The 27,605-nt window shown below is 39.8% G+C and overlaps 1 protein-coding gene across 2 annotated transcripts in view; it reads left to right on the top strand.

The window, feature by feature from the left end:
* The window catches only part of mgat4a (alpha-1,3-mannosyl-glycoprotein 4-beta-N-acetylglucosaminyltransferase A), a 94,098-nt gene that overhangs the window by 41,734 nt on the left and 24,759 nt on the right, over window positions 1-27,605 (top strand). For both annotated transcript variants that reach the window (XM_003218798.4, XM_062977274.1), the window contains exons 3-8: window positions 4,640-4,807; window positions 7,974-8,114; window positions 12,018-12,151; window positions 17,476-17,522; window positions 18,384-18,497; window positions 20,734-20,809. In XM_003218798.4, the coding sequence (XP_003218846.1) occupies window positions 4,640-4,807; window positions 7,974-8,114; window positions 12,018-12,151; window positions 17,476-17,522; window positions 18,384-18,497; window positions 20,734-20,809 (680 nt within the window). The remainder of the gene's footprint in view (window positions 1-4,639; window positions 4,808-7,973; window positions 8,115-12,017; window positions 12,152-17,475; window positions 17,523-18,383; window positions 18,498-20,733; window positions 20,810-27,605) is intronic.

Here is a 27,605-nt window from a genome sequence, read left to right as displayed (position 1 = left end):
CAGGCCCTATTTTTTTTTAAAAAAATATGATTTGCTATGATTATTACCCTTGCCTAGAAATGCAGTGGTTTGGTTTTCCTACACCTCCAAATCACCATGAAAGAAAAATATCAGCCAAAAAACCTGGTCAAAATGACAAACAAGTGGTGTATTATGGTCAAGAATGGTCAACATGGCCATTTTTCCTCTTTGGGCTCAGCCAGCCGTCCACACTTGTGTGTAGCTTTGTGAATATCAAAATGTAATGGCATGCTGAGTGGGCACAGCAAACAAAAAGAGTCCCTGCCTATATATAGTCAATCACTCCGACCTATGATAAATAAACCCAAGCACTTGTAATTTTCTGAGAAGTCACTCAACCTTTCTATATATTCAACTTGTTTAAGAACAGTAGTCAGCATAGTCATTCTGTGATAGGAAGAATTTTATTTTACATAAAATCCATAAACTAATAAAATTGGGTATTGCTTATATCTAAAAGCAAGTGTACTTATACAGGGAAGCTGTGGTTTCTTCTACAAATATGGTACATCGTATGCAAATTAGGCAGCAAGTTTCATTTTTATGGCATTCTTCTCATGTCAATCCTAAGATTTTTTTTCTTCCTCAAGAAAGTAATAAAAGTTTCCTTACCTGAAGTTTTGAAATCCAAAATAGATGGCTCAGATAGTGATACTTTTTCTTTTTGATGGCTCAGTATAGACAAACTTTGTGTAATATACAAAATTATTTAAAATATTATGTATACTAGTGGTTCTCAACCTGTGAGTCCCCAGGTGTTTTGCCTTCAACTCCCAGAAATCATAACAGCTGGTAAACTGGCTGGGATTTCTGGGAGTTGTAGGCCAAAACATCTGGGGATCCACAGGTTGAGAACCACTGGTGTATACATTTTCATTCAGGCTATGCCTATAACATTGATGAGAAACATAAATAAATTTTGTGTTGGGTCGCATCTCCAAGACATCTCATTATATATGTATAAGCAAATACAGATATTCCAAAATCTTAAAAATTCTGAAAATCTCAAGTACTTGGTGTTACTCAATCTGTAACAGGAAGGTAATATAAAACAGCGGGAAAGGAATGTCTAGTGTAACAAGTACAAGTAATGTTATAAATTAATTTTTTTTCATGTTCACTATGAGGAAGAGGAACAGGTTTCATTTTAAGTATTCTAATACTAATGGATCAACCTATCTTTGAAAAGACACTTTCACAATCTCTGGTCTACTCATAGGAGCATATATGGAATGAGTCAGATCCAGTGGATCCCTTCTACTGGATCTTGTTTCACTTCTACAAATTCAAGAATTCCTATATGCTTAAGAGCAGACCGAGATGCAACTCAATAATTATAGTGAGCACTTTCATCTGACATCCCATTTCCTAATAGCTCTGTCCTGGAATAATTCTTGTTTTCCGATTCTACTGGGACATATTTTAAGTTGGTGAGTCAGAGCTGTAACTGTATGCCAGTATTTTTCCTGTAATCTATAAATGAAATTTACTGGCTTTTGGTATAGTACTTAGCGGAATAAGTTCTTCTACATATCCATATCTCATTCCTTCTTTTGATACAATATAGTTTTATATTCATTACATTTCTTTGTCCATGTTGGGAGTAGGAAATGTATTGCTTCATAATGGAACCCTTTTGGTTGGGATTTGACTCACTTTGCCAAATAAAAGAGGGACGTGTTCCTTGTATGATTTTAATAATGTAAAAGCATGCTTGATCAATGCAGAATAACTTAGAATTAAAACATTTCAAAGCACTCAGTCTTTACTATTGCAATGTTTGACTGGCACTATAGAAAAAGAAGGTATGGTTCAGCAAGGTTATTCTAAAAAAGGGCAAAATAAAATAAGACAAATTACACTTCCAAATGGGGGAGAGTGCTGGGTTGTACACAGGCCTGTAGAAGAAAACAAGTTGCACAAAAGTTAGCAGCACTAAAAGTAATGGATGCATTTGCATCAAAAAGAAGGATGGAGACACAAATATCAAGTCTGTACATTTCAGATTTAAAATATTGTGTCTGTGATATGAGAATAAAGCAGTTAAATTGATGATACATAAAATAGGTTGGATATTAATTACTTGGTTTTTTTTTAATAAGATGCATCAGAAGTTCATATAAAGTCATAGAATAACATAAAAGTATTATCGCAAAATGTAAAGGCAAAGAGCTTTAAACACAAAACCTCCTGATCTATACACATAATAAAAGTGAAAATATGTATGTGTGTATGTGACTGGGGTGGAGCCCCTCGTGGCGCAGCGTGTTAAAGCGCTGAGCTGCTGAAGTTGCAGACTGAAAGGTTGCAGGTTCGAATCTGGGGAGCAGAGTGAGCGCCCGCTGTTAGCTCCAGCTTCTGCCAACCCAGCAATACGAAAGCATGCAACTGTGAGTAGATCAATAGGTACTGCTCTGGCGGGAAGGAACAGCACTCCATGCAGTCATGCCAGCCATATGACCTTGGAGGTGTCTACGGACAACGCAGGTTATTCGGCTTAGAAATGGAGATGAGCACCTACCCCCAGAGTCGGACACGATTGGACTTAATGTCAGGGGAAGCCTTTACCTACCTTTACCTATGTGACTGGGGTGTCCACTTACACAGATAGGCTCCCTCTTCCACAAACAGCTGTAGCTCACACTATGCAGGAGACACCAATGGCCCTCCCGCCAATGACATTGCAGGTTATAGCGAGCACCGTGAACATGTCCAAGAGCCCTGCCAATGTCCTCCACAAACACCATACTGCCCACCACCCAAGTGAAGGCTTTCATACGGGGACAATTTCCTCCTAGATTTTCTCTTTTTCTTCCACCACAGGCACCCCAGTGTTTCTTACTCTCTCAATTGGTGTGGAATTTGCATGACCCCGCCCATTGCCTCTTCCATAATCCTTTCCTATTTTTTTCTATGGTGCACAGCAAATAGAGCAGAATTGATCAGCAACTGAACATACTGGAAGGGTTGGGGGGATTGACTCAACATGATGGAAGTCGTAGTTCATCCTGAACCAAGACAGAGCACTGTGACTCCCACCAGTAATGGACCTAGACCAAATATGGCACACAGAACCCCCATGACCAACAAAAAATACTTGAGAGGTTTGGGGCAATTGACCTTGATTTATAGGAGTTGTAGCTCACATCCGGAGAGCACTGTGAACCCAAAGAAAATGGATCTGGATCAAGATTGGCATGTACACCCGATATGCCCAAATTTGAATACTGGTGGGTTTTGGGAAAATTTCCCATGACATTTGGGAGTTCTAGGTACTGGGAGTTAAAGTTCACCTGCAGTCAAAGAGCACTCTGAACCCCACCAAAGATGGACCTGGACCTAACTTGGCACACAGAACCACCATGACCAAGTGGAAGGCTTTGGGGAGAATTTACTTTAGTTTGGGGGTGTTGTAGCACAGAAAGCACTGAACTCGAATGACGATGCACGCATGCCTGATACACCCACATTTCAATACTAGAGGGGTTTGGGAGGGATAGATCTCGATTTCTGGGAGTTGTACTTCACCTACAACAAGAGAAACTGTGAACCCCACCAACGATGGACCTGGGTCAAACTTGACACACACGACTACCATGACCAGCTGAAGGGGTTTGAGGGGAACTGACCTTCATTTCTGCAAGTTGTAGTTCATTGATATCCAGCGACACTGTGACCATCACCGATGATGGATCTGGACCAAACTTGGCACACAGAACTCCCATGACCAACTGAACCTACTGGAGGGATTTGAGCGGGACTGACCCGCCATGGTGGGAGCTGTAGTTCATCCTGCAGCCAGAGAGCACAATGAACCCCAAGAGCAAACTTGCCCAACATGATAAGGCTCAACATGAAACAATGAAGTTTCAGGAGGTTAACCCAGTATGATGTGAGTTGTAATTTGCATTTTGTAAAATAAAAAAAGACTTTTTCAAATAACCCAGGCAATGCCGGGTACCCAAGCTAGTAACAAATAAACCTCCACTTGAGAGACCACCACTTGATGCAAAGTTATCTATCTGTCTACTTGGAAAAAGGACTGTAACCAACAGAATGCTATGCCTTGCATACTTTCCTCCCCAAAGCTGTATTATTATCTTAAGAGACATTACTTAGATGTTGTTCAGCAAATAGCATATTACACTTGTGGGCTTTCCCTGTAGAATTGTGATCTGCCCAGGAGCGAAAAAATAACGAAGAATAAATTGGAATAGTCTAGGCATGTAATGTTAACATTTCTTTTGACAAGAGATCATTATTCTTTCTCATAGTATTTCCTGCAGTGAAAAGTCTTCCAGTTTCTGCCCAGCAGCAAACTTTTAATCTGTTCAGGAAGTTTTGCAATACTGGTTTTCCTTTACTTGTTTTTACATTCTGTCTGTTTCTGATGTTTTCTTCATTTGGTTAAAAACAAATTCAGCAGGAGAAACAGCATGATGAAATTTAATTTAATAGTGAATGCCAGTTGACTGCGTCCCAAGAGGGTGAGGAGGGGGGCTCAGAGCTTGCAAGATATTTCTTACAGATGAAAGTTGAAATTCAGCTTTTATTTAGACTCTGAGAAGCTGCTGTTCAGTTTTTAAGGGAGAGTAACCTGAGCTATTTTCATTTCTAGAAAAACTGATCGCTTATCAAAGGGAATTTCATGCTTTGAAGGAACGTCTTCGGATAGCTGAGCACCGAACCCTGCAGCGTTCCTCTGAATTAAATACCATCTTGGAGCAGTTCAGGCGGGCCGTGGCGGAAACAAATGGCAGCAAGGATGCGCTGAGCAGTGTTTCAGGTACAAACAGATGTTTGGGGCAGGCAAAAGGATCCTGCTGTGGCTGTTTCAACCCACTTTCTAAAACAAAAAACAAAAACTCTGTACATTTATAAACATTTGGTGAAGAAGTGTAGCCACATCTATTTGCCGTTGTAAATTAGTAGAACCTCCATGTTTGTAGGAATATTTTACATTATGATAGTGCTGCTGTTTATTTTGCAGTGGACATCCTAAGAAAACCCCAAGGACTTTTGAAATTATTGTCCCCTGAAGTTGACAAGATTAAAAACTAGTGGGGTCTCAGTTTGGTTTGATTTTTCTCTCTGTTCTGATTTGCACAAGCTTAAAAAGCACCTTCAGTTATTAAAAACGAAGGGCAAATTATTGTTTCAATATATATTTTACAAGTAGTTCCTATGTGCAGTAATTCCATATTGTTAAAACATCACTTATTTCTTGCTCTGTTGCATATGTGGTTGACCAAAGAGTGCGGGAAAGGTTATACCATAGTTATAATATAGTGGCCTGTAAAACATTATTTTTCTTATTATTATAATTTTCAGATTTTTTATTCATTTTGTAATTTTTTTCTATGTCAGGAGCGACTTAAGAGACTGCAAGTCGCTTCTGGTGTGAGATAATTGGCCGTCTGCAAGGACATTGCCCAGGAGACGCTCTGATGTTTTGATGGTTTACCATCCTTGTGGGAGACTTTGCTCATGTCCCCGCATGGGGAGCTGGAGCTGACAGAGGGAGCTCATCTGTGCTCTCCCCGAATTCAAACTGACAACCTTCAGGTCACCAGTCCTGCCAGCACAAAGTTAACCCATTGTGCCACCAGGAGCTCCTTTATTTTATCACATCCATATAATGTCATGTGATTACATTAAAAAAATTAACATAGTTACTAAAGGCTCATCCAGATGTATGTCTTATCTCAGTCTATTTCGCATGAATTTTTGGAATGAGTTGTGGCTTTTCAAACCCAGATTAGAAGACATGCTTCTTTTCTGGGACTATCCAATACTTAAAGCCCCATGTTTTTTATCTTTGTCTCTGTTCTCTTTGACTGGTCTCATTGTTGAATGCGGGTGTTACCTTATCTGGGGAAGTTTTCCTTTGCGTTTTTTTCTTCTACTCCATGATAAGAAACTCTTCAAGCAACATGGGAGAAAATACAAATTTATGTTGTATTTTGGGTCTGATTGGATGTAGGAATGGAAAAACGGCTGCAAGATTGTACAACGCAGAAATAGAATAGTCCAATGTTTAATGGGACTGCTGGCCATCCTAACTCAAATGTTAGTGGGAACAAAAGGATGTACCTCCTTTTTGATATAAGAGTGGTTTCTAGTTACTCTTTTCTACCTACTCTTAATGGGAGTTTTTAGGGTTTTTTTAAAGGAGCACTTCAAGTGGAAGTTATCCTAATGGGATTTCCCTTGAATAGTGACAATACACCGGCAGTATAAAAATGTAACAAGCATCTTTAAAAATGGCAATGTGTCAGGACCCAGGCTGCAGAGCACCAATAACCATACACAGAGGCCAGAATCTATCTAATATCTTTATTGTGGAAATATATAAAGTTAATAAAAACAAGTGTAGAAAATAGTCCAGAAGTAGACCTTTCAGGAAAGGTCAAAATTAGTCCAAAGAAACAATGTCCAATATGAAATATTAAGGTCCAAAGTTGTAATCCAGTAACCGAAACACTCACTTTGCCAAGCAAAGTGAGGGGAGATGACAAGGTCCTTTAGTCCATGAAACTTAAGCAAGGCTAGGAAGTAAACTTGATTCTTGGAACACTAGGCTTAATTCAAGGCAACAAGAAACGAGGAGCAAGAACAGGATCCGTGGCAAATTCGTGGCGAGGTCCGGAAAGCAAGGCAAGGTCCGTGGAGCAAGGCAAGGTCCTGGGAAGCAAGGCAAGGCTGGAAACGGGAGCAAAGGACTTGGACGCGGGAGTAGCGCAGTCCACACACAACCTACTCCCGAAGCTGACGAATTGACTCCGCAAGATTCCTACGTGGGCAAAACACCTAAATAGGGTCTCGTTTTCCCACCAAAGAACAATTCTCTGGGGAACCAGAACCGAAAGCCCTTCTCTGTGTCCAGATGCATGACTCCCTAAAGTTTCCCATGGGAAGCAGGCTTAATCAGCTGAATGCCTGGCAGCAATCCTAGCGCTCCTGCGAGACGCCTCCTGAGCGCCTTTCTGTTGTTTATAATAATCACGGCGAGAAAATGGGGGAGATTTCGGCTCAAGGCTTGTTTGGCAGACTTCTGGAAGGCAAATCTCCTGCAGGTGCAAGGGCTCCAATTCTGGCTGAAAAAGCTCCAATTCTGGCTGAAACGGTGGAAAACCTAAGTTTTCCTCTTCATCTGTCTCAACAGTGCTGGGAACGGGACTACATGGCCCATGAGTCATCACACAATGAATGACTGCTTGGGGTTTTCAAATGCATTGCATGAGTTTTCATAAATGCTCTACAAATGAGCTGCAAATGTATAAAATGCTGCTACCATTTCCATAACTATTATTTTCTGTTTTGCCAACTCTCTGATTAGAAAGTCTTAGTGTTTCTGTGCTCTGTACCATGTTTTCCCCAAAACAAGACAGTATCTTATATTAAGCCGCCCTGAGTCCCCCCGGGTGAGAAGGACGAGGTATAAATGCTGGAAATAAAATAAATTTTTGATCCCAAAGATGCACTAGGTCTTATTTTCAGGGGATGTCTTATTTCTCCATGAAGAAGAATTCACATTTATTATTGAACAAAAAAAAAATGAACACTTATTATATACTGTACAGTAGTTACAAAGCAGCATAACCAGACAAACTATGAACCCTATCAAGAATTTCTTGTTACTACCATTATTTCCATGTACAACAATCTATGCTATGTACATTTACCAGTCCTGCATGTTCTGGTATTCTGTTTGGCGGGCATGCTTCCAAACAAAATCTTTGCTAGGTCTTACTTTTTGGGGAGGCCTTATATTTAGCAATTCAGTAAAACCTCTACTAGGTCTTATTTTCAGGGAATGTCTTATTTTTGGGGAAACAGGGTATCACACAAGTCTGAAAAAAGCACTTTTAATCTGAATATTTTGGAGTAGACTTTGGGTTCACTGTTGGATGAATGCATTGCTCCATAATATATCTATTGTATCTTTTCAGATGAAACCTTAAAATTGTTAAAGGAGCTAACAAGCAGAAAAGCTCTTCAAGTGCCAAATATATATTACCACTTGCCTCATTTGTTGAAAAATGAAGGAAGCCTTCGACCTTCAGTGCAGGTTGGCCTTGGACGAACAGGAGGTAATATTTCCAGATATGTATGGTGGACACGTTTCCAGCTGTATGAAATTCAGTGGTTAACTTAGTGTGATTTTGGCAAATAGAAGATTAAAGGAGTCCTGTTTTCTTTGTTGGATATTTCTTAGAATTCAGGTTGAATCCAAGATGAAAGAAGTTTATCTTCAGTCTTCTGTCTTATTGTCTCATGCGGATCCTGCACTTTTAAAGTTAAGGTATAATGGAAACCACTAATCTGAAACAGCATGTCTCTTCTTAAAAATAAAGGTTTTTTTTTAACAATAGCAACGCATAGAGTTTTAACAATGGGTAGATTACGGTTTCCATGTTGTGCAGGTTTTATAACATGAAATGTAGAGTGGGGCCAAGTTGTTCTTTACTTTTAACTACACAAATTCTCAAAATAAAGGCTCACGTTCACCTGGATCTTGCTTCCTACAAAGCTATAGGCTTTTTTTGCTCATACATTGAAGATTGTTGTCTGTCTTTTTTTTCCTCAATGCCAGCTTCCCTAGGTTTTTTAAATATGTTTCATTTTAGAGTGTATCTCCCACAGTCCCCCAGCCAGCATAGAGGGGTCCCAGGATTTCTAATACAATAAAACCTCAGTAACGGTGAACCCATATAAGTTTTGCTTACTGGCAGCCGGTGGGAAGATAATTTCTTTAGGAATTTGCTAAACGGTTCCGGCTCAGCTTACCTGTCCGAATGTATCGCCCTCTGTGAACCACCTTGGAGGTTAAGATCTTATAGGGAGGCCCTGCTCTCAGCCCCACCTCCTTTGCAGGTGCAGTTGGTGGGGACAAGAGACAGGGCCTTCTCAGTGGTGGCTCCCTGGCTGTGGAACAACCTCCCCAGCAGAATTAGACCAGCTCCCTCCCTCCTGACTTTTAGAAAGAAAGTGAAAACATGGCTGTGGGACCAAGCTTTTGGACAGTAAACTCAGTGCAATAAGTGATATGGAATATGTGTAATTATGACCAGAATGGCTGCTGGATACTGGTTTTGGACTGTGTGGTTTTAATAATGGGTTTTAATGTGTTTTGATGTTTTAATTTTATGGTTTTTAACATGTTTATATTTTTATTCTATGTTTGTATATGCGGCATTGAATTGTTGCCTACTTGTAAACTGCTCTGAGTCCCCCTCGGGGTGAGAAGGGCAGGATATAAATATAGTAAATAAATAAATAGGTGCACCAGTCAATTCTATGCTACATTTCCCCATAGAATTGTGTTGGAGAATCTAGAAAATTCTTAGAGGAAATACCTCCCAAGTCCTCTAACACAATTGTGTGGTATGCCAGGACCGGAAGTCATGTTATTTAATGTCATTCAGTTTTATCCATGGTTTCAGGTAACTGTGGTCCAGTCAGGAACCCATCCTTTGTGGATATGGGTACATTAGAGCCCCCGGTGACACAATGGGTTAAACCCTTGTGCTGGCAGGACTGCTGACCTAAAGGTTTGCGGCTCGAATCTGGGGAGCGGGGTGAGCTCCTATCTGTCAGCTCTAGCTCCCCATGCAGGGACATGAGAGAAGCCTCCCACAGGATGGTAAAACATCAAACATCTGGGTGTCCCCTTGGCAACGTCCTTGCAGATGGCCAATTCTCTCACAGCAGAAGCGACTTACAGTTTCTCAAGTTGCTCCTGACATGAAAATAATGTGTCTTACTATAGTCTATGATATTAAAATATGTAGTGTACTATGGCACTGCTTCCTTATGCGTCCCACCTCCAAATGGGGTCCCCCTTAGCTCAATATTGGGGTCATGAAAAATTTGGCAACAGTAAAAGGTTTCTGACTGCCACCTATTTACACAAACCTGTTAACAGAAACCTATGGTATTTGCAGCAGACTCTGCAGTAAATGCTTCAGCTACAAGTAAATGATTGATTTTGATACCTATTTTATACATCTGGGGTCACATAAAATTTCTTGGGCAGAAAGGAGTTGTGATTGGAAAAAGGTTTAAGAAGTCCTAAACTATGATCCTTCTAAAGGTGCCTGATGTGGCAGACAGCAGTTATTTTTCCCCAATGTGTCAAGGAATGGTCCCCTATCTTTGTCCTTTGGCTACACCTGTTTTGTGTCCTGAAAACTCACACGGCCCAGGCAGCCGATAGCACTAGTCCAAGAGCCTCTACTGTGAGTTGCACTGGTGTATTTCATTCACTACAGTGAGTATATTTCCTGCTTGGAAATTATATCCATAAAAATACAGTATATCATGTAGAAGTAACTGGCAGCTCAGGAAACTGAGAGAGATAGAAAGAAAGGGTGGATATTATGTCTCTGTCAGGGTAAGTGTTTCATATATTCCCTGTTGGGTTTTAGAAACATTTTTCTGCATATGATACTCCTGAATTTACCAGTCACACAAAACAGATTTATAGGATCCAGTAAGAAAAGACAACCCTTGAGTGAGACTTTACTTTGAATTCTGAGTGTTTGCAAGGCATTTGTCTTCTGTTTGGTTGTTCTGCCTCTATTGCTGATTCTTCCGTCTGCTTTCATAATCCATCTTCTTTTTGCTTGCTTGACTTTTTAAAAAAATAGAGTAACAAGGTGAGACTGTTTTTTGTTTTTTTTACATTTTGGAGGTTTTATACTACTTTGATTTGTGCATTTTGTAATGCATGTTGCACCTGAAAGGCACGTAACAAATATGATGATTCATACATCTTTTTGTGTGCATCAAAGTGTTATGGATTGAGAGAGACAAGCAAAGAGTATACATTGCTTCCTGACCAAAAACTGCATTAGGTGAGATATAGGGACATGGTTACTACTGTTCTATTGATCCTTGTAGTTGAATGGAAACTTGAAACTAAAATGCCACATTGAAAAACGGCTGCACGAATTCCCTTGTTATTTTATGGACTTCGTTGTTTGGGAATATATTTCAACAGATAAATCTGCCTTCTAGGAATCCAAGTTTTGAAGGAGAAAAAAAGTTTAGAGTTATTGGGAAGGTCCAGACAAGTAGATTCTTTCCATTCTATAATGGCTTTTTGCAGGTGTTCTGCTCTCTCTGTGGAATATGGCTCCTAGTTGATCCATCCCCCTGGATTATTTTCTAAGGGCTGGAAGTATTACTTGGAGTATAATCCCCAGAATCCCCTAACATTGTTGTCATTCTGCTGAGATATTCTGGAACCCAAAAAAAGGTGACTTTGAATTCCAGTCTCACCAGACACTGACAGGTGGGGGAACTGCTTGTCTTGAATGAATGAAGAACTGTTGTTCAAGAGAGAGATACTTTCCAATTTTAGGGACTTAAATAGGGATTTGGGATCCTTTTTAAAATGCTTTGCTAGGTATAGATTTTTATGAGCAATTGGCATAGTATAATCATAAATTATTCCATATCCAGCAACCCCCTTTAAACAACTATTCCTTGGTTTAAAGTGCAGCACACAATTGTTATATTTTGATATTGATTATAGCTATAATCAATATCTATCAAATTTTCATTTTGATAGTTTCCAGGATATCATGTGGTTCTATGGTGTGAATCATTCCTAGAATTGGCATATGAGATATATGTTTTAAATGAATGCCATATAATTTTAAAAGCATCTTCAACTATTTCGATTCTGGCAAGGTGATCATTCTACCATTCTGCAGGTCTGAATGAAACTTCTGTCTGATGTATATGTATTAATGGAAATATCTAGTTCAATGGGTTATCAATTGTTGAAAGATGTTCTTAAACTTATTACATGCCTTTGGTCCTGGTCTTATTATAATAACTGTAGTTTTTTTTCATTCCTTTAGCTTACCAGTCTAAGATACAAATTTACATCCAATCTGCCAAAATCATGTTATGTGTATTTTTCAGCATTACATAATCTTTTCTTTCCTGCTCAAGTGATTCAGTTGAATTTTTCTTTGTTTCAGTTTCTATAGTAATGGGAATCCCTACAGTCAAGAGAAAAGTAAAGTCTTACCTTACAGAAACACTTCACTCACTGATTGATAAGCTTTCACCAGAAGAGAAGCTAGATACGGTTATGATCGTCTTCATAGGAGAGGTAATCCTATTATATATTTTCTGGTTGTTCACAGTGTAGTTCTATTAGATATATCTAGTTTTGAATTAACCTAAGAATTTTTAAAAATTTCAGTTTATTAATATGTTTCCTCAATACAGTGCTTTAAAAATTCATAAAATATTTCAGTCATTAAAGTGAAATGCGCAATTTCAAAACTCTTCTTAGTATCCTTTTCTCATTTGATTAGTAGACTGTTGAGAAGTAGTCTCTTAGAAAGATAACTTAATTCTCTGAAACTTTCAGGAACATTTTTTAATTTGGTCCCATCAGATTAAAGCAGAGTCATCCATTAGACATCAGATTTATCAGTTCAGAAGAGTGTTGGATCTCTGCCTAAAACTCACGTATGGACCTTGCAGCACAAGCAATTTGCCAAGTCCACTCTGCCTGGACTTAGTAAGACCCACATGCAAAAAGTGGCTGGTTTTGTAAAGAGCCAAATTTTGGTGGCAGCAAAAAAGATTCCCTACTTGCTCCTCTTCTTCCTTTCCTTTTTATCCTGCTTTTTCCCCCATCAGAAAACCCAAGGCTTCTCACTGCATAGATTAAAACAAAATGCAAATTTTAAAAAACCCTGATTATAATAAAAATGATTAACCGCCCCCCCCCCCCCCCCAAATAAACTGTTCTATTAAAACCAGTACTACTCTAAAGTGGTTTAAAATCTTCTAAAATGTAACTATGGAAACAAACCCACACTTTATTCAATTAAATAATAAGGGAGTAACTAGAGTGAGCTACATAAAGTCCAAAGCACACTTGGATCCTAGGATTATATTTCCTTACTCAGAAGTTACTACTCCCACTTAGTTCAATGGATATTTTGCTCTCACTAAACCCTCTGTTTCTGGAGAATGTCACATTTGCATATCCATCACATTTGGCAGTAACGTTTTTCCCAGTTACATACTGTAAATTAAACTATAAATTGGTGGTGATAAAGCGAGCAAGGAGAAAAGTAGTAAAGCTTTGTTTTGAGCTGTTGACTCTGGACTGGGATGTGTAAAAGAAACATCATTTAACAGCTAAAATGCGGTGGGGAAGATTATGGAGGAAAGACTTTTAATGGCCGCCAGATGAATTTTAGTTGTACTGCACAAACAGTTCAATTCTTTGTGCCTTTTTTGGACCATATAGATTCATAATGGTGAGGATTGAAACAGATTGCTTAAACAAACTTCACTAAAAGTATAAAAGTGCTTCTCTGTCAAATGGCTGGAACTGCACAAAATGAGTATTGTGGGCTGTTTTTACCATTTGGAAAAATATATGCTGTTTGCTCACCAAGGCAGACAGCTCTGCAAATACATGGTTTGGCTTGTGAAGTAAGTTTGCATATGGCTTTTTTAATAACAGAAGTGACTATATGCATTGAGCTGGGAGTGGAAAGTCAGTTATCTTGGGAGTCGTGTAAACTTGTGCTTAGCACAGTCTTCCATGCAAAAGAGAGGCTTTTGTAAAGTTAAATCAGAGCAGTCACACTTTAAATAAAATAAAGTCTTTTGAACCAAATAGATGGTAGTTAATTAATTAACCTGGTGGCGCAGTGGGTTAAACCCTTGTGCTGGCAGGACTGCTGACCTGAAGGTTGGGTTGCTGACCTGAAGGTTGGCGGTTCGAATCCAACCTGGGGAGAGTACAGATGAGCTCCCTCTGTCAGCTCCAGGACCCCATGCAGGGACATGAAGGAAGCCTCCCACAAGGATGGTAAAACATCAAAAAATATCCAGGCGTCCCCTGGGCAACGTCCTTGCAGATGGCCAAATCTCTCACACCAGAAGCGACTTGCAGTTTCTCAAGTCACTCCTGACACACACATTTTTTTACAATTAATCTTATTTCATTTCTAATTCCATCAGTTTCTTCAGATTTGCACTTCTGCTTTAGGACTCAGTGGAGTACTGTTCGTATCTAGAGAAAATGTGTTTAATTCCTGGGATATTAAGTTGTTTTGTGTTAAGATTGGTGCACAGTTTCTCAGGTGGACATTTTGGTTTTGACTGTTATACATGCGGATGCAATCATTGTTGTTGATTTGGTGGTCATCTTGAATTTTGTCGCTTTTTTTAGATGAGGAGAGGAGGATTTTTGTATTGATATATTGCCAAGAGACTTTTTTCCCCCTTTCCCTTGCTTAGTTCTCCTTATCAACCTCTTGCATGAACAGAAGCCGCATTGGATTAAAACTGTATTATGCAGTTCAGGATCACTTGCTTTTTGAATTTTAAGTGACCGCGTACTGCTCTGATCTTGACTGTAATTTTCCACTTTATTCCTTCAGTCATAGTAAATCAAGAACATGCTAGTGAGAGGTGAACTGAAATGTTTAAATCCAAATGTTAGTCCTAACTGAAGCAGACTCAATAAATTAATGGAACTTAAGTATTTTCTAAGAAAGCATTTAGTAAGTGCCCATCAATTCAGTTTAATACTTTAACAGTTTGCTTTAACTGTTACTTAGGATAAATCCAGGTTATAAAGTTTTCAAAGACTATCATTTTTAGTTCAAACACTTTTGTGGTGTCAACGTGATTTTGAGAAAAAGTTTCATTTTGTGTGAGGGTAATATTTTAGTATCACCAGTTTTCAAGAAATCAGTGGGACACATCACTTGTTTGGCAAAATTACTCAAACTGCACCACAATTATGGTATACACTTCAAATATCCTGTTTCTCATTGACAGAATATACATCAATACATTATGGCATAAATACCTTGAATCAATTCTTGAATAATAATTCAACACATACAGTGATTTAGATACTCTTAATTGCAAGCAACAGTTGGATCAGGTATTTGAAGCCTAAATTCAATTGTTGGTCTTAATTAAATTTAATCTATTGGATTAGTTGCTAAATAGTAAATCAGCACATATGTAAATCTCATTGATTCAGTGTTTCTATGCTGCTTAGAACTAAAAATTCAATATAATAATACTGCTACAACAACAACAACAACAACAAAAACTTTATTTGTATTCCGCCCTATCTCTGCAGGGATACTCAGGGAAGATTCCAATATACAACGGCAAACATTCAATGCCTCTATAAAAAAAATACCGACATAAAGTCCCAGAAAAAACCCACATATGAAAACAACATTAGAACCTCACATCAAACTAAACCTAACATCAATAAATTGAACCAAATGTAGTCAAACAAAAATTATATGGTGACTTAAAATCTGAACAAACATCCACATTAATCTACAGAGCCAACTAGAGTTCACAAAGTTGTGTGGGTTAGATGTGTGGCCAAGGATAGTGACTAGGTTGACATGGACTAGCAGAGCCCAGGTATAAAATGGTTCTCAACCAGGGGCCCAGTAGTGATCTCTCATTATCTAATATACTGTAAACATTACTGTTCATAGGATTCCCCTGGAAGATACCAGAGTGTATATATATTTAGATGGTCAATGTATGTGTTACGAGTCAGACGCCAGCCAATATAAACAACTCAGTTTATTGCAAAACAACACAAAAGAGCCTAAGAAACAACCAAAAGGAGGCTCAAAACACTTTCTCTTCAGTGTGAGGTAACAATGTCCAAAAAGAACTAAAAAGACCCAAATTTGGGATATAATCTGGATTATCCTGGGAAATAATCCAGATTAAAACAAATTTAGTTGAAAAGGCTGGAAACTCGCTCCACCTGCTAGTTGGAGCTAAACAAACACATGAAAGCTACCAGCAGTGACCCACAGTGACCAATGGCCACACAATGCCCCAGAATGTTGCTAAAGCAAAACCACGTTGTAAAGGAGAAGTCACAGCTGCCACGTCCGGTCCGCGTCATTAGGGAGAAGTCACAGGCGTTGAGTTCCAGTCCAAGTCCTCCGGGAGAAGTCACAGTCACTGAATTCCAGTCCAGGTCGTCAGGAAGAAGTCACAGTCACCGAATTCCAGTCCAAGGTAAACACAAAGAGCCAAAGCGACGGAGGCAAGCCGGCAGGTCCCAAAGCAGTCTTCCAAACACGTCTTCTGAAACAGAGATCCGAAAGCGCCCAACAAACACCTTGCTGATTGCCAAGTTACATTAGCAACAAACTTACCTTTATCTACAAGTCCTCCTCTGAACTTGAGCCAGCCAATGACCCATCCACAGCTGGTTGCTGCAAATCCTCATCAGAGCTGGAGCCACCCAACGCCCCACCTCCAGCTGCAGCCCTTCTACGATCTCTCCAGCCAGACCACCTTCTATCCAAACCCATAACTCCCCAGGATCCATCTGTATCTTCTCCATGCCATCCCTCAAATGAGCTTGTGGGCTCCTCAAGAATCTCCCGGATCTCCTGAACATTATTCCAATCCATCACCTCACTCCCAGAGTCTGACATCCCACCCTCCTGACTCCCAGTCTCACAGTCCCCTTCAAAACCCTCAAAGGTATCATCATCAGAGGGCTCCATAAGTATTTTCCGGATTCTCTTTCTTTGTTGCTCCTCATCAGAGTCTTGCTCACGAGCAGTTTTCCTGCCTCTTCTGATACAACTAGTAGGATCTCTACTTGCAGACTCCATCACAACAGTATGTCCCAGTTTCTGCAAAACAACCACAGTTCCTCAGATCACGAAAATAGGACTGACTTGAAATAGCAACTTAATTTTTAAAATATTTCATCAAGAAGTGGGTGGTTTGATTTAAAAAAAATTAAATTGTAGAATAGAATTTCAAGGCAGTAGCAATAAAGAAGTGTTTTGTTCAAAAGCAAGTCCATCTATTTGTAGTGCTGTGATTTGCGGGGCATAGTGCAGCAGGGGATAAGAGATTAGTAACACAGACCTGGAGTGCTATAGGTGTCTACACATAATTGAGTGGAGAAGAAGATCATTTCAGGTTATGGAATTCCAAAGTAAGGAGAATAAGTTGTCTCCCTCTCTGCTTTCCTTCTGCCTGTGAGTAAAGGGATTTCTATTTAAATAGGCTTTTTGGTGATTAAAAAGGCTTCTTGACTATTCACTTCACCCTGTTGCCACTCTTGCAGTCCTTCATAGCACCCTTCATAGGGTTTCCCATCTCTCCCATAGATATTGCAACGTGTGCAGGGTTCTACTTTGGAGAGAAGGAGATCATACTCCTTCAAATTTTGCTGATCAAAGAAGTGTCATCAGTAAAAAACCCAATTGTGTTTTGACCTATTTTACCACAGAGACTCTTGTTTTCTTATGCTGGATGTTTTTGGTAAACTGTAACTGTGACCTTTCTGGGGTCCTTTGAATATTAAAAATGCTGTAAAAACCCTACAGTTACATGTAGCTGGGTGAGTAAAACTTAAACTTGTCTTACTCTCTTTTTTTCCAGACAGATCTTGACTATGTAAATGGTGTCGTAGCAAGCCTAGAAAAAGAGTAAGTTGATTCTAGACAATTTGTTTACTATTTATTGCATTTTTGAATAAATAGTTTGCACATATGCAAAGGTTCTTCATATCACAAACTGCCTTGTGCAATTAAATGAGATCTCCTGTAAAATGGCAAATGGGATTAAGACACTCGGATAGATATAAATGGATTATGTTGGCATGAAATAAGTGGATTGCTCAGCATATACATGAAAGCTACTGTGCAAAGTGCTGCAGTATAGAAGTACCCAAGTGCTTAAGATGTTAATGCACATTGTGTTTTAATTATAGATGATGACTAGGGAATTATGCCAGGGCCCAAGGGAATATGTCAACATTTCTGCTTTTGCAAAGTGCTCATTTAATACTTGCTATTGGATGCTGGCACTTATGCTATGTATTCCATTTTCAAGGGCTATGGGGAGCTCTTATGGGACAGGGAAATCAGTTTTGGTGTACATACCGAAATCAGTTGTTTTGGAATGCAGTCTTTGTTTAGGGCTTGGAAAAGTTACGTTTTCTAGAGCCAGCCTCTCAGAGTCTCCCAGTATTTATGCCCATGTGAGCTGGAGGCTTCAGAGAACAGTGGTAGAAAAATTAACTTTTTATAGCGCTAGGTTTTTAATCATTACCAGCATTAGCCCTTAGGCTGACAGACATAAACTTGACCAGTACTTTCCTAGAGCCACAAAGAGAAGTGGGTAAGAAATAATAATAATAATAATAATAATAATAATAATAATCTTCAAGACTGAATTGAAATTTTAATCCATTTTCAGTGTTCAGTCTATTTCCCCCCATTGGGTGTTAGGAATTTAGTGCCCCCTGGAACATGCAATAATGAACCTGGCTTTTGCGGTTATTATAGGTTTTCTACAGAAATCAGCTCTGGCTTAGTGGAAGTGATAGCCCCACCTGCATCCTACTATCCCGATTTGACAAATCTCAAAGAGACTTTTGGAGATTCAAAAGAAAGAGTGAGGTAAGGTGCTTTCTCCCTTGCTGTTCCTACTGGCATCTAGAACTTGTGAAAGTCCCCCCCCCCCCCCCCAACTACAGTTTGCAAAGGCTGGCAGGAATTTCCCCAAGTGGGTGTGCCTTCAAGTTGCATGTTGACTTATGGTGTCCCTATGCATTTCATAGGGTTTTCTGGGGCAAGGGATGCTCAGAAGTGGTTTTGCCAGTTCCTTCCTCTGAAATAGAGCCCACATACACATGCTATTATTCAGTAAGATTTTAAAACAGAATAAAGGTTTCTTGACAAGTAGGTGCTTTGAATGCGATTTTTCTGCTTCTTGGCAGGGGTTGGACTGGATAGCCCACGAGGTCTCTTCCAACTCTATGATTCTATGATCCTATGATAATCTTGAGTCCTTGAATAAATTCAGGCACATTGTCATGCCTTACATAGATGAAGCTGAAGGTCATTTACTCACTAGACCCTTTTATTTGCCTCTCATCCTTTAGCTTTTCATTGGTATTGCCATAAGATGATTTTGCAGTCTGTGAATTACTAGAACTGCTTTGCTTTGCTTCTACCAACATCTGTATTTGAAATTATGAATCTGTTTTATCTGCTGTTCTTGGGAGTATTTTTGTAGAAAACTTACTAGGTTATAGCTACTCTGCCTGAATTTTTTGGGCACCTAGAAATGCACCTAGACCTAATTTTCCCTATTTTTAGGGATTTTAATTGAAGTCAATATGTAAACCCAGCAAAAATATACAGGACTTGGATGAATACAGGTTGGGAGATGACAATAAATATTGTTTCCAATAGTTTGCCAGTTTGTTTGGCCTCAGAGTTGCTGTTCTGTAAATCAGAGAGTTCCTTCCATTGGAGGAAAGAATTGGAATTCCACAAAGAGGCACAGTTAGAGAAAGGTGACAGAATGACATTTTTTCCTGAGTTCTCTAACGCTGTTTGGAAAGGGAGGTATGATGCTATGACATTTTTTAAGTGACAAGGGATTTTATCCATTCTTGTAATCTCCTCCTATGAGCCCGCTAGAACCTTAAGATCTTCCGGGGAGGCCCTGCTCTCGATCCCACCTGCCTCGCAGGCGCGGCTGGTGGGGACGAGGGACAGGGCCTTCTCGGTGGTGGCTCCTCGGCTGTGGAACTCCCTCCCCAGCGATATCCGGCAAACCCCATCCCTCCTGGGATTTAGAAGAAAACTAAAAACTTGGCTCTGCGCCCAGGCATTCAGCGAATAAGCTCATTGGCTGATGTAATCGGGTCGCAAATCTGTAATTGTAGCAGTATTGAATGACTGAGGATGGTGCAACATCGCTGCCTTATACTTTTTATCATGTTTTTATTGTCTTGTTTTATAGTATATTTGTTGCTGGCCCTCGTGGCAGAATGTAAGCCGCTCTGAGTCCCCTCGGGGAGAAGGGCGGGGTATAAATGCATGTAATAAATAAATAAATAAATTAAAAAAATTAGTTTGATCCCCTAACAGTATTATATGGTTGAAGGCAAGAGTTGGAACATGTTATTCCTCTTATTCTGATGGAAAATATTTCTGGTCCAGAGGACAAGACAATAGGTGGCTTTGTGCCACCAGGGGAATTTTGTTGCTTGAGAGAAGTGAGGACATTAGAGTCCCTCTCTAAGATGACTGGAAGATCCTTGGTAATGCACCGTATGTGTTGCTTTAATTGTTGTTACCTGTTTGCTTGTGTGGGTGTGGATTGAGGTGTAGATGCAGATGTGGATCACTTTTCCTATGCAGAATTCTCCTGGGTACAGATTCTAAACTACTGTAGATTTTGTATGTATTGAAATGCTTACTCTTGAATATTATTTTGTGTTTTTGCCAACAAGTGTTCCTGTCTCCAGGTTTCTTGAATGATGTCTTTGGAGGGATTTGCATTTGCTTACCTGAGAGATGTTACTTCCTCAAATTCACCCAGTGGGTTTCTGTTATTCTAATTCATTAATCAAACCATTACAGCGCACTGGCTCGGAAATGTCTTGTGTGAATTGTCAAGTGACATCAAGTCTCACAGGATTTTCTTTGGCAAGAAATCTTCAGAGGTCATTTTGTCAGTTCCTAACTGCGAAACATAGCCTACAGTACTTGGAATTTGTTCATGGTCTCCAATCCAAGTACTAACTAGAACTGACTCGATTTAGCTTTCCAGATCAGATGACACCCAGTACCTTCAGAGTATTTAGATTCTTCATTGTTGTCTTATTATATGTAATTTCAGATGGCGAACAAAGCAAAATCTGGATTATTGTTTCCTCATGATGTATGCTCAGAAAAAGGGTGTTTACTACATCCAGGTAAGCTGTTTTTATGTATGGAATGGTGAAATGAATAGCTACAGGTAATCTAAGAACTTGTAACAATAAGCATGATAATAGTACAGTTCTTTAAGTCAAATATATGGCAATGGATGACTTGTTACATAGATTGACTTAGATGTGGGATTTCCAACTTTTGGTTCTCCAGATTTAGACTTCCAGCTCCCAGAATCCCTTGCTATAGACTATGCTGGTTAGTCTTCCTGAAGGCTGAAGACCTTCCACACTGTCCCTATATCCCAGCATCTGATCCCAGGTTTTCTGTTTATCCCAGATTATTTTGCAGTGGAGACTCATATAATCCAGTTTAAAGTAGATAATCTGGGATCAGATCCTGGGATATAGATCAGTGTAGAAGGGTCCTTAGAGTTTGTGTTCTGCATCCATCTGAAGCCACTGTAAGGAGGTCATACAAAGTTTTATGTTGGGTTGTATTTTTCCTGTTGAACCAATAAGTTGTTATAGTTCAGAATTTCTGGTTGAAAGGATTTGATGAAGACAAGTTGTAGCCAAGTCCGGGCATGGCAAAATAATTGTTGTCAAAGGCTTTCATGGCCAGATTCACTGGGTTGCTGTGAGCTTTCTGGGCTGTATGGCCATGTTCCAGAAACATTCCCTCCTAATGTTTCACCCACATCTATGGCAGGTATCCTCAGAGGTTGTGAGGTTTGTTGGAAACTAGGCAAGTGGGTTTATTATATATCTGTGGAATATCCAGGTTGGGAGAATGAGCTCTTGTCAGTTTGAGGCAAGTGTGAATGTTCCACCTGATCACCTTCATTAGCATTGAATGGCCCTGCAGCTTCAAAGCTTGATACTTTCTGCCTGGGGGAATCCTTTGTTGGGAGATGATTAGTTGGGCTTGATTGTTTCTTGTCTGAAATACCCCGGTTTTTAATTGTTGTTCTTTATTTACTGTCCTGATTTTAGAGATTTTTAATACTAGTAGCCAGATTTTGTTCATTTTAATGGTTTCCTCCTTTCTGTTAAAATTGTCCAAATGCTTGTGGATTTCAGTGGCTTCTCTGTGTAGTCTGGCATGGTAGTTGTTAGAGTGGTCCAGCATTTCTATGTTCTCAAATAATATGCAATGTCAAATAATTGTTGATCGGTGGATGACCTAATTTAGGTTTCGGATTATGTCTTGTTCTGGATGGGAGGCCAATCTTTCTAACATTTTGTTCATTCAGATGCCTTAGACGTCAGAAGTCACTGATCATTGGCTTTGCTATCTGAGTCTTCTGGGAATTGAAATCCAAAACCTAATAGGGCAGAACGTTGTCTTAGAATAACACTAAACTCTGGAATTCACTCTCTAGGCAAGTTAGATTGCCTAGTTTGTTTAGTACTAGATGGACCATTAAAATTTTCATGTTGAACCTCTTAGTCAGCATGATTCTACTGTGTTTTTTTTTAAAAAAATCTTTTTTTTGTTTTTTTTTGTTAATACATTCGGTTTCAAGTTCAATATGTTTATTATGCTAGGTAGACAAAGGCCATGGCAAAGAGCTTCAAAATGTTAAGAACAAATATAGAAGACACTGACTAACGTTATTACCGAACTCATAAAGAAGAAAATATTATTGTTCATTATGGTATTTTGTATTTTTGTGTGTTCTAATAGGAATGTTGCCATGATTTCCTTTTTAGAGCTGTAAGTTGGCTAATAAAGGTAATAAATAAATAGTGGCAGAGGGAATAATCATGTAAGTTGATTTTGCAGTTGAACTTTACAGTGAGAAGTTTAATTTTCAAACAAAAGCATGAATGATTTAGAATGAGCCAGAGTTCACGCAGAGGTGAGGAGAGGAAGCAGGAAAGCAGCTTGCTCCTTGGTTTAGGTAAGGCCTGTCTAATATTTCCTTAAAAACCTGAGAGTGTGCACTCTTTTCTTAGATTGCCTACTCTTTTCTTAGATAGCCTTAAAAGCCTTAAAAACCTGTGTTTGTTGGACTCTTTACCTTTAAAAACCTGAGTCTGGGCTGATTCTTGAGTGTGGGCTAGCTGTAATTAAGGCTTGCTGTTCTGCCATTGTTTGGAAGGTGAGGCAAGGCTATTGTTATTGAAAGTGTTGGCTTCCTGTTGAAGCTTTCTGAGCCAGCGCTCGCGAACCCACCAGGATGAAGGACTTGATGAAGCCTTCTGTCAACAGCTGACCAAACAGGCACAAAGAAGAGATATAGTAGTCATGGGTGATTTCAATTATTCCGATATCTGCTGGAAAACAAACTCAGCCAAGAGTACAAAGTCCAACAAATTCCTCACTTGCCTTGCAGACAATTTTATGGTCCAGAAGGTAGAAGAGGCAACAAGAGGATCAGCAACTCTTGATCTAATCTTAACAAATGTGGAAGACCTGATCAATACAGTTGAAGTGGTTGGATCCTTAGGTGCAAGTGACCATGTGCTCCTGGAGTTTGCAATACAAAGGAATGCTGAAACTAAAACAAGTCAAACACGCATTCTCAACTTTAAGAGAGCTGACTTCCAAAAAATGAAGGAATTACTGAGCAGCATTCCATGGACGCCAATATTAAAAAACAAGGGAGTTAAGGATGGATGGGAGTTTTTCAAAAGTGAAATACTCAAGGCGCAAATGCAAACAGTGCCAACAAAGAAGAAAAATAAGACAAGTGCAAAGAAGCCAGAATGGATGTCCAAAGAACTTCTAACTGAGCTAAAGCTCAAAAGTGACATGCACAAGAAGTGGAAAAGGAGAAATCACCAAAGAAGAATTCAAACGTATAGCCAACACCTGTAGGGAAAAGGTTCGCAAGGCTAAAGCACAAAATGAGCTCAGGCTTGCCAGGGACATAAAAAACAACAAAAAAGGCTTTTTTGCTTACGTTGGTAGAAAAAGGAAGAAAAAGGAGGCGATAGGGCCTCTGCAAGGAGAAGATGGGGTGATGGCGACAGGGGACAGGGAAAAGGCAGAACTGCTCAATGCCTTCTTTGCCTCGGTCTTCTCACAAAAAGAAAGCCATCTTCAACCTCAGCAACATGGAATGGACGAAGGATTGGGGGAAATCCAACCCCAAATAGGGAAACAAGCTGTCCAGGAACACCTGGCCTCTCTAAACGAATTCAAGTCCCCAGGGCCAGATCAGCTACATCCAAGAGTATTGAAGGAACTAGCCGAAGTTATTTCAGAACCACTAGCAATTATCTTCGAGAGTTCTTGGAGAATGGGAGAAGTCCCAGCAGATTGGAGGAGGGCGAATGTGGTCCCTATCTTCAAGTAGGGAAAAAAGAACGACCCAAACAATTACCGTCCGGTCAGCCTCACATCGATACCAGGCAAGATTCTGGAAAAGATCATCAAGGAAGTGGTCTGCGAACACTTAGAAACAAATGCGGTCATTGCTAATAGTCAACACGGACTTACCAAAAACAAGTCATGCCAGACTAATCTGATCTCTTTTTTCGATAGAGTTACGAGTTGGGTCGATACAGGGAATGCTGTGGATGTAGCCTACCTGGATTTCAGTAAGGCCTTCGACAAAGTCCCCCACGACCTTCTGGCAAATAAACTAGTAAAATGTGGGCTAGACAAAACTACGGTTAGGTGGATCTGCAATTGGCTAAGCGAACGAACCCAAAGGGTGCTCACCAATGCGTCATCTTCATCATGGAAAGAAGTGACAAGTGGAGTGCCGCAGGGCTCCGTCCTGGGCCCGGTTCTGTTCAACATCTTTATTAACGACTTAGACGAAGGGTTAGAAGGCACGATCATCAAGTTTGCAGACGACACAAAACTGGAAGGGATAGCTAACACTCCAGAAGACAGAAGCAGAATTCAAAACGATCTTGACAGACTAGAGAGATGGGCCGAAACTAACAAAATGAAGTTCAACAGGGACAAATGCAAGATACTTCATTTCGGCAGAAAAAATGGAAATCAAAGATACAGAATGGGGGACGCCTGGCTTGACAGCAGTGTGTGCGAAAAAGATCTTGGAGTCCTTGTGGACAACAAGTTAAACATGAGCCAACAATGTGATGCAGCAGCTAAAAAAGCCAACGGGATTCTGGCCTGCATCAATAGGGGAATAGCGTTTAGATCCAGGGAAGTCATGCTCCCCCTCTATTCTGCCTTGGTCAGACCACACCTGGAATACTGCGTCCAATTTTGGGCACCACAGTTGAAGGGAGATGTTGACAAGCTGGAAAGCGTCCAGAGGAGGGCGACTAAAATGATTAAGGGTCTGGAGAACAAGCCCTATGAGGAGCGGCTTAAAGAGCTTGGCATGTTTAGCCTGCAGAAGAGAAGGCTGAGAGGAGACATGATAGCCATGTACAAATACGTGAAGGGAAGTCATAGGGATGAGGGAGCAAGCTTGTTTTCTGCTGCCCTGCAGACTAGGACATGGAACAATGGCTTCAAACTACAGGAAAGGAGATTCCACCTGAACATCAGGAAGAACTTCCTCACTGTGAGGGCTGTTCGACAGTGGAACTCTCTCCCCCAGGCTGTGGTGGAGGCTCCTTCCTTGGAGGCTTTTAAGCAGAGGCTGGATGGCCATCTGTCGGGGGTGCTCTGAATGCGATTTCCTGCTTCTTGGCAGGGGGTTGGACTGGATGGCCCATGAGGTCTCTTCCAACTCTACTATTCTATGATTCTATGATTCTATGAATAGAGAAAGATTTCTAAGGGCAAAGCCAAGGCAGTGTTTATAAGTTCAGAAACATCCATAATGGTTAAGGTCGTGCTTCATAAATATTTCTAAGCTTCTCATCTGTGACTGCAATAAATCAAAGTAAAAAGGAGAAAGCTTCACATGCTTAGTCTCATGCAGTATTAAGTAGCTGACAGTAATTCAATGCAACTAATTTGCTCCCATAAAATGAAGCAACTCTGTTGTTTCCTAATTGAATGGGCTTTAGGGGCAAAATCTTGAAAGAATTGTTCACAATACTTTTAGTATCTCTGGCTTATGTTCGATACCATCAAAATAAGTGTGAAATCTTGAGCAGTATTTTCAGAAACAATGAGATCTTAGCTGTCAGAAAGGAAAGTGGGGCAAAGGGGAAGAGGAGAAGATCACAAGTTTAAGAAAATGAGATAATATAGGCAAATCCATGCTGGATCAAACCGAAGGCCGATTCCATACAACTTTCTACTGTGGACAACCAGATGCCTGCAAGAGCCCACAAGGGGCACGTGAAATAAAATGCAGAATATAGTGAAGAAGTAAAAGAATTTCACCTATGACAGCAGTTAACCATTTAGCTGCTTATGAAAACAATTATAAAATAATACCTAAAATATGATAAAATGAAGGCATAATATTCATATATCAAGGAAAGGGAAAATATATGGGACCCAATTAAGCAAATACAAAGATGGCTATAAACTTTGGGATGTTTTTGATTGGTCATTTATGAGGAGGGAGGGAGGGCGTAATTACACAAAAGGTCTTGGTAGTCCTTTTATTTGGAGCCTAAAGTTTACCTTTAGGATAGGCTCAAGTTCCCCATCCCAAATTCCAATTCCCATTTGTGAGAATTCAAACAGTCTGGAATATTGATGTGCAAAGCAGTCCAGTAGCATCTGAGTGAGCAAAGTGGGTAGCATAACCTTTAATAGATTATAGGTGCATCTGCACCAGTGGTTCTCAACCTGTGGGTCCCTAATTGTTTTGGCCTACAACTCCTAGAAATCCCAGCCAGTATATCAGCTGTTAGGAATTGTGAAACTTGAAGGCCAAAACGTCTGAGGACCCACAGGTTGAGAACCAGTGATCTATACTGTAGAATTAATTTGGTTTGGCAGTTTAACTGACATGGCTTAATTCTCTGGGAGTTGTAGTTTAGTGAGCATTACCACTTTGGACTTCATAAAATTACAGTTTCTATGATTTGACAGCACTGAGCCATGGCAAATGAAATGGTGTCAAACTGCAATAATTCAAAAGTATAGATGCACCTTTAGGCTACTTCCTCAGATAGCACTGTTTCAATGGTCATCTATCTAGTGATGAGTCTCCGTACCTTCTCATGAGATGGCAGACACACAATCTGCCACCAGAGGTTTGTTCAAGTTTTGTCTGTCTTGGTAGAATGTGCCATTCCCTGCCATAGATTTTAAGTGTCTTCACACCACAGTAAGTAAGGAACGTCATGCCAGTTAGGATCTCTGATTAATGAGGATTCTGTTTCATCCTAATATTTATTAGTATTTCTTTTACAAGGGTGGGAAGATCAAGTTATCCTGGTAAAAAGCACTTTGGTAGCAATAAGCTAGATTCATGTTGAGAGACTGCGTATTTCTGTGCACCAAAAATGCATGATATTGGGTAATGTCCAAATGTGTCTTTCTCATTTAATATCAGGATAAACAACATGATCATATATGGCCCCTGTATTTGTGTGATCGTGGTATTGTTTATCCACATCCAACAAAATATGAGTTTTCTGGGTCCTCTAAAGTGTCTCTATGATAGTATTGAGTCATTTTGATAGGGTTCACTATTATCCACAGTTATATGTATCCATGCAAAGTTCAGGAATGTATCCTTTGCAATCATGGGGATCATGCTGCACATGTCTTCTTACAAGTGCATCCCATTGAGGTCATGGAACTTAGATACTTCCTAGGTAGCATAAAGTAGTAGCCTTAATTGCTCAAAATAATAATAGAATCAGGATCATGTTTTCCCTTCTCATTTTGCGTTTACAAATGCCTTTATAGTAAGTGCACCTGAAGCAAATAGGATGAGCTGAAATGAATTTTGAAGCTTGAAATGTGGCTTGCCTTTCCAGCCTCTCCTTACTT

The sequence above is a fragment of the Anolis carolinensis genome, chromosome 3, assembly GCF_035594765.1.
Source record: "Anolis carolinensis isolate JA03-04 chromosome 3, rAnoCar3.1.pri, whole genome shotgun sequence".
Lineage (NCBI taxonomy): Eukaryota > Metazoa > Chordata > Lepidosauria > Squamata > Dactyloidae > Anolis > Anolis carolinensis.
This window is presented reverse-complemented; position numbering and strand designations above follow the sequence as displayed.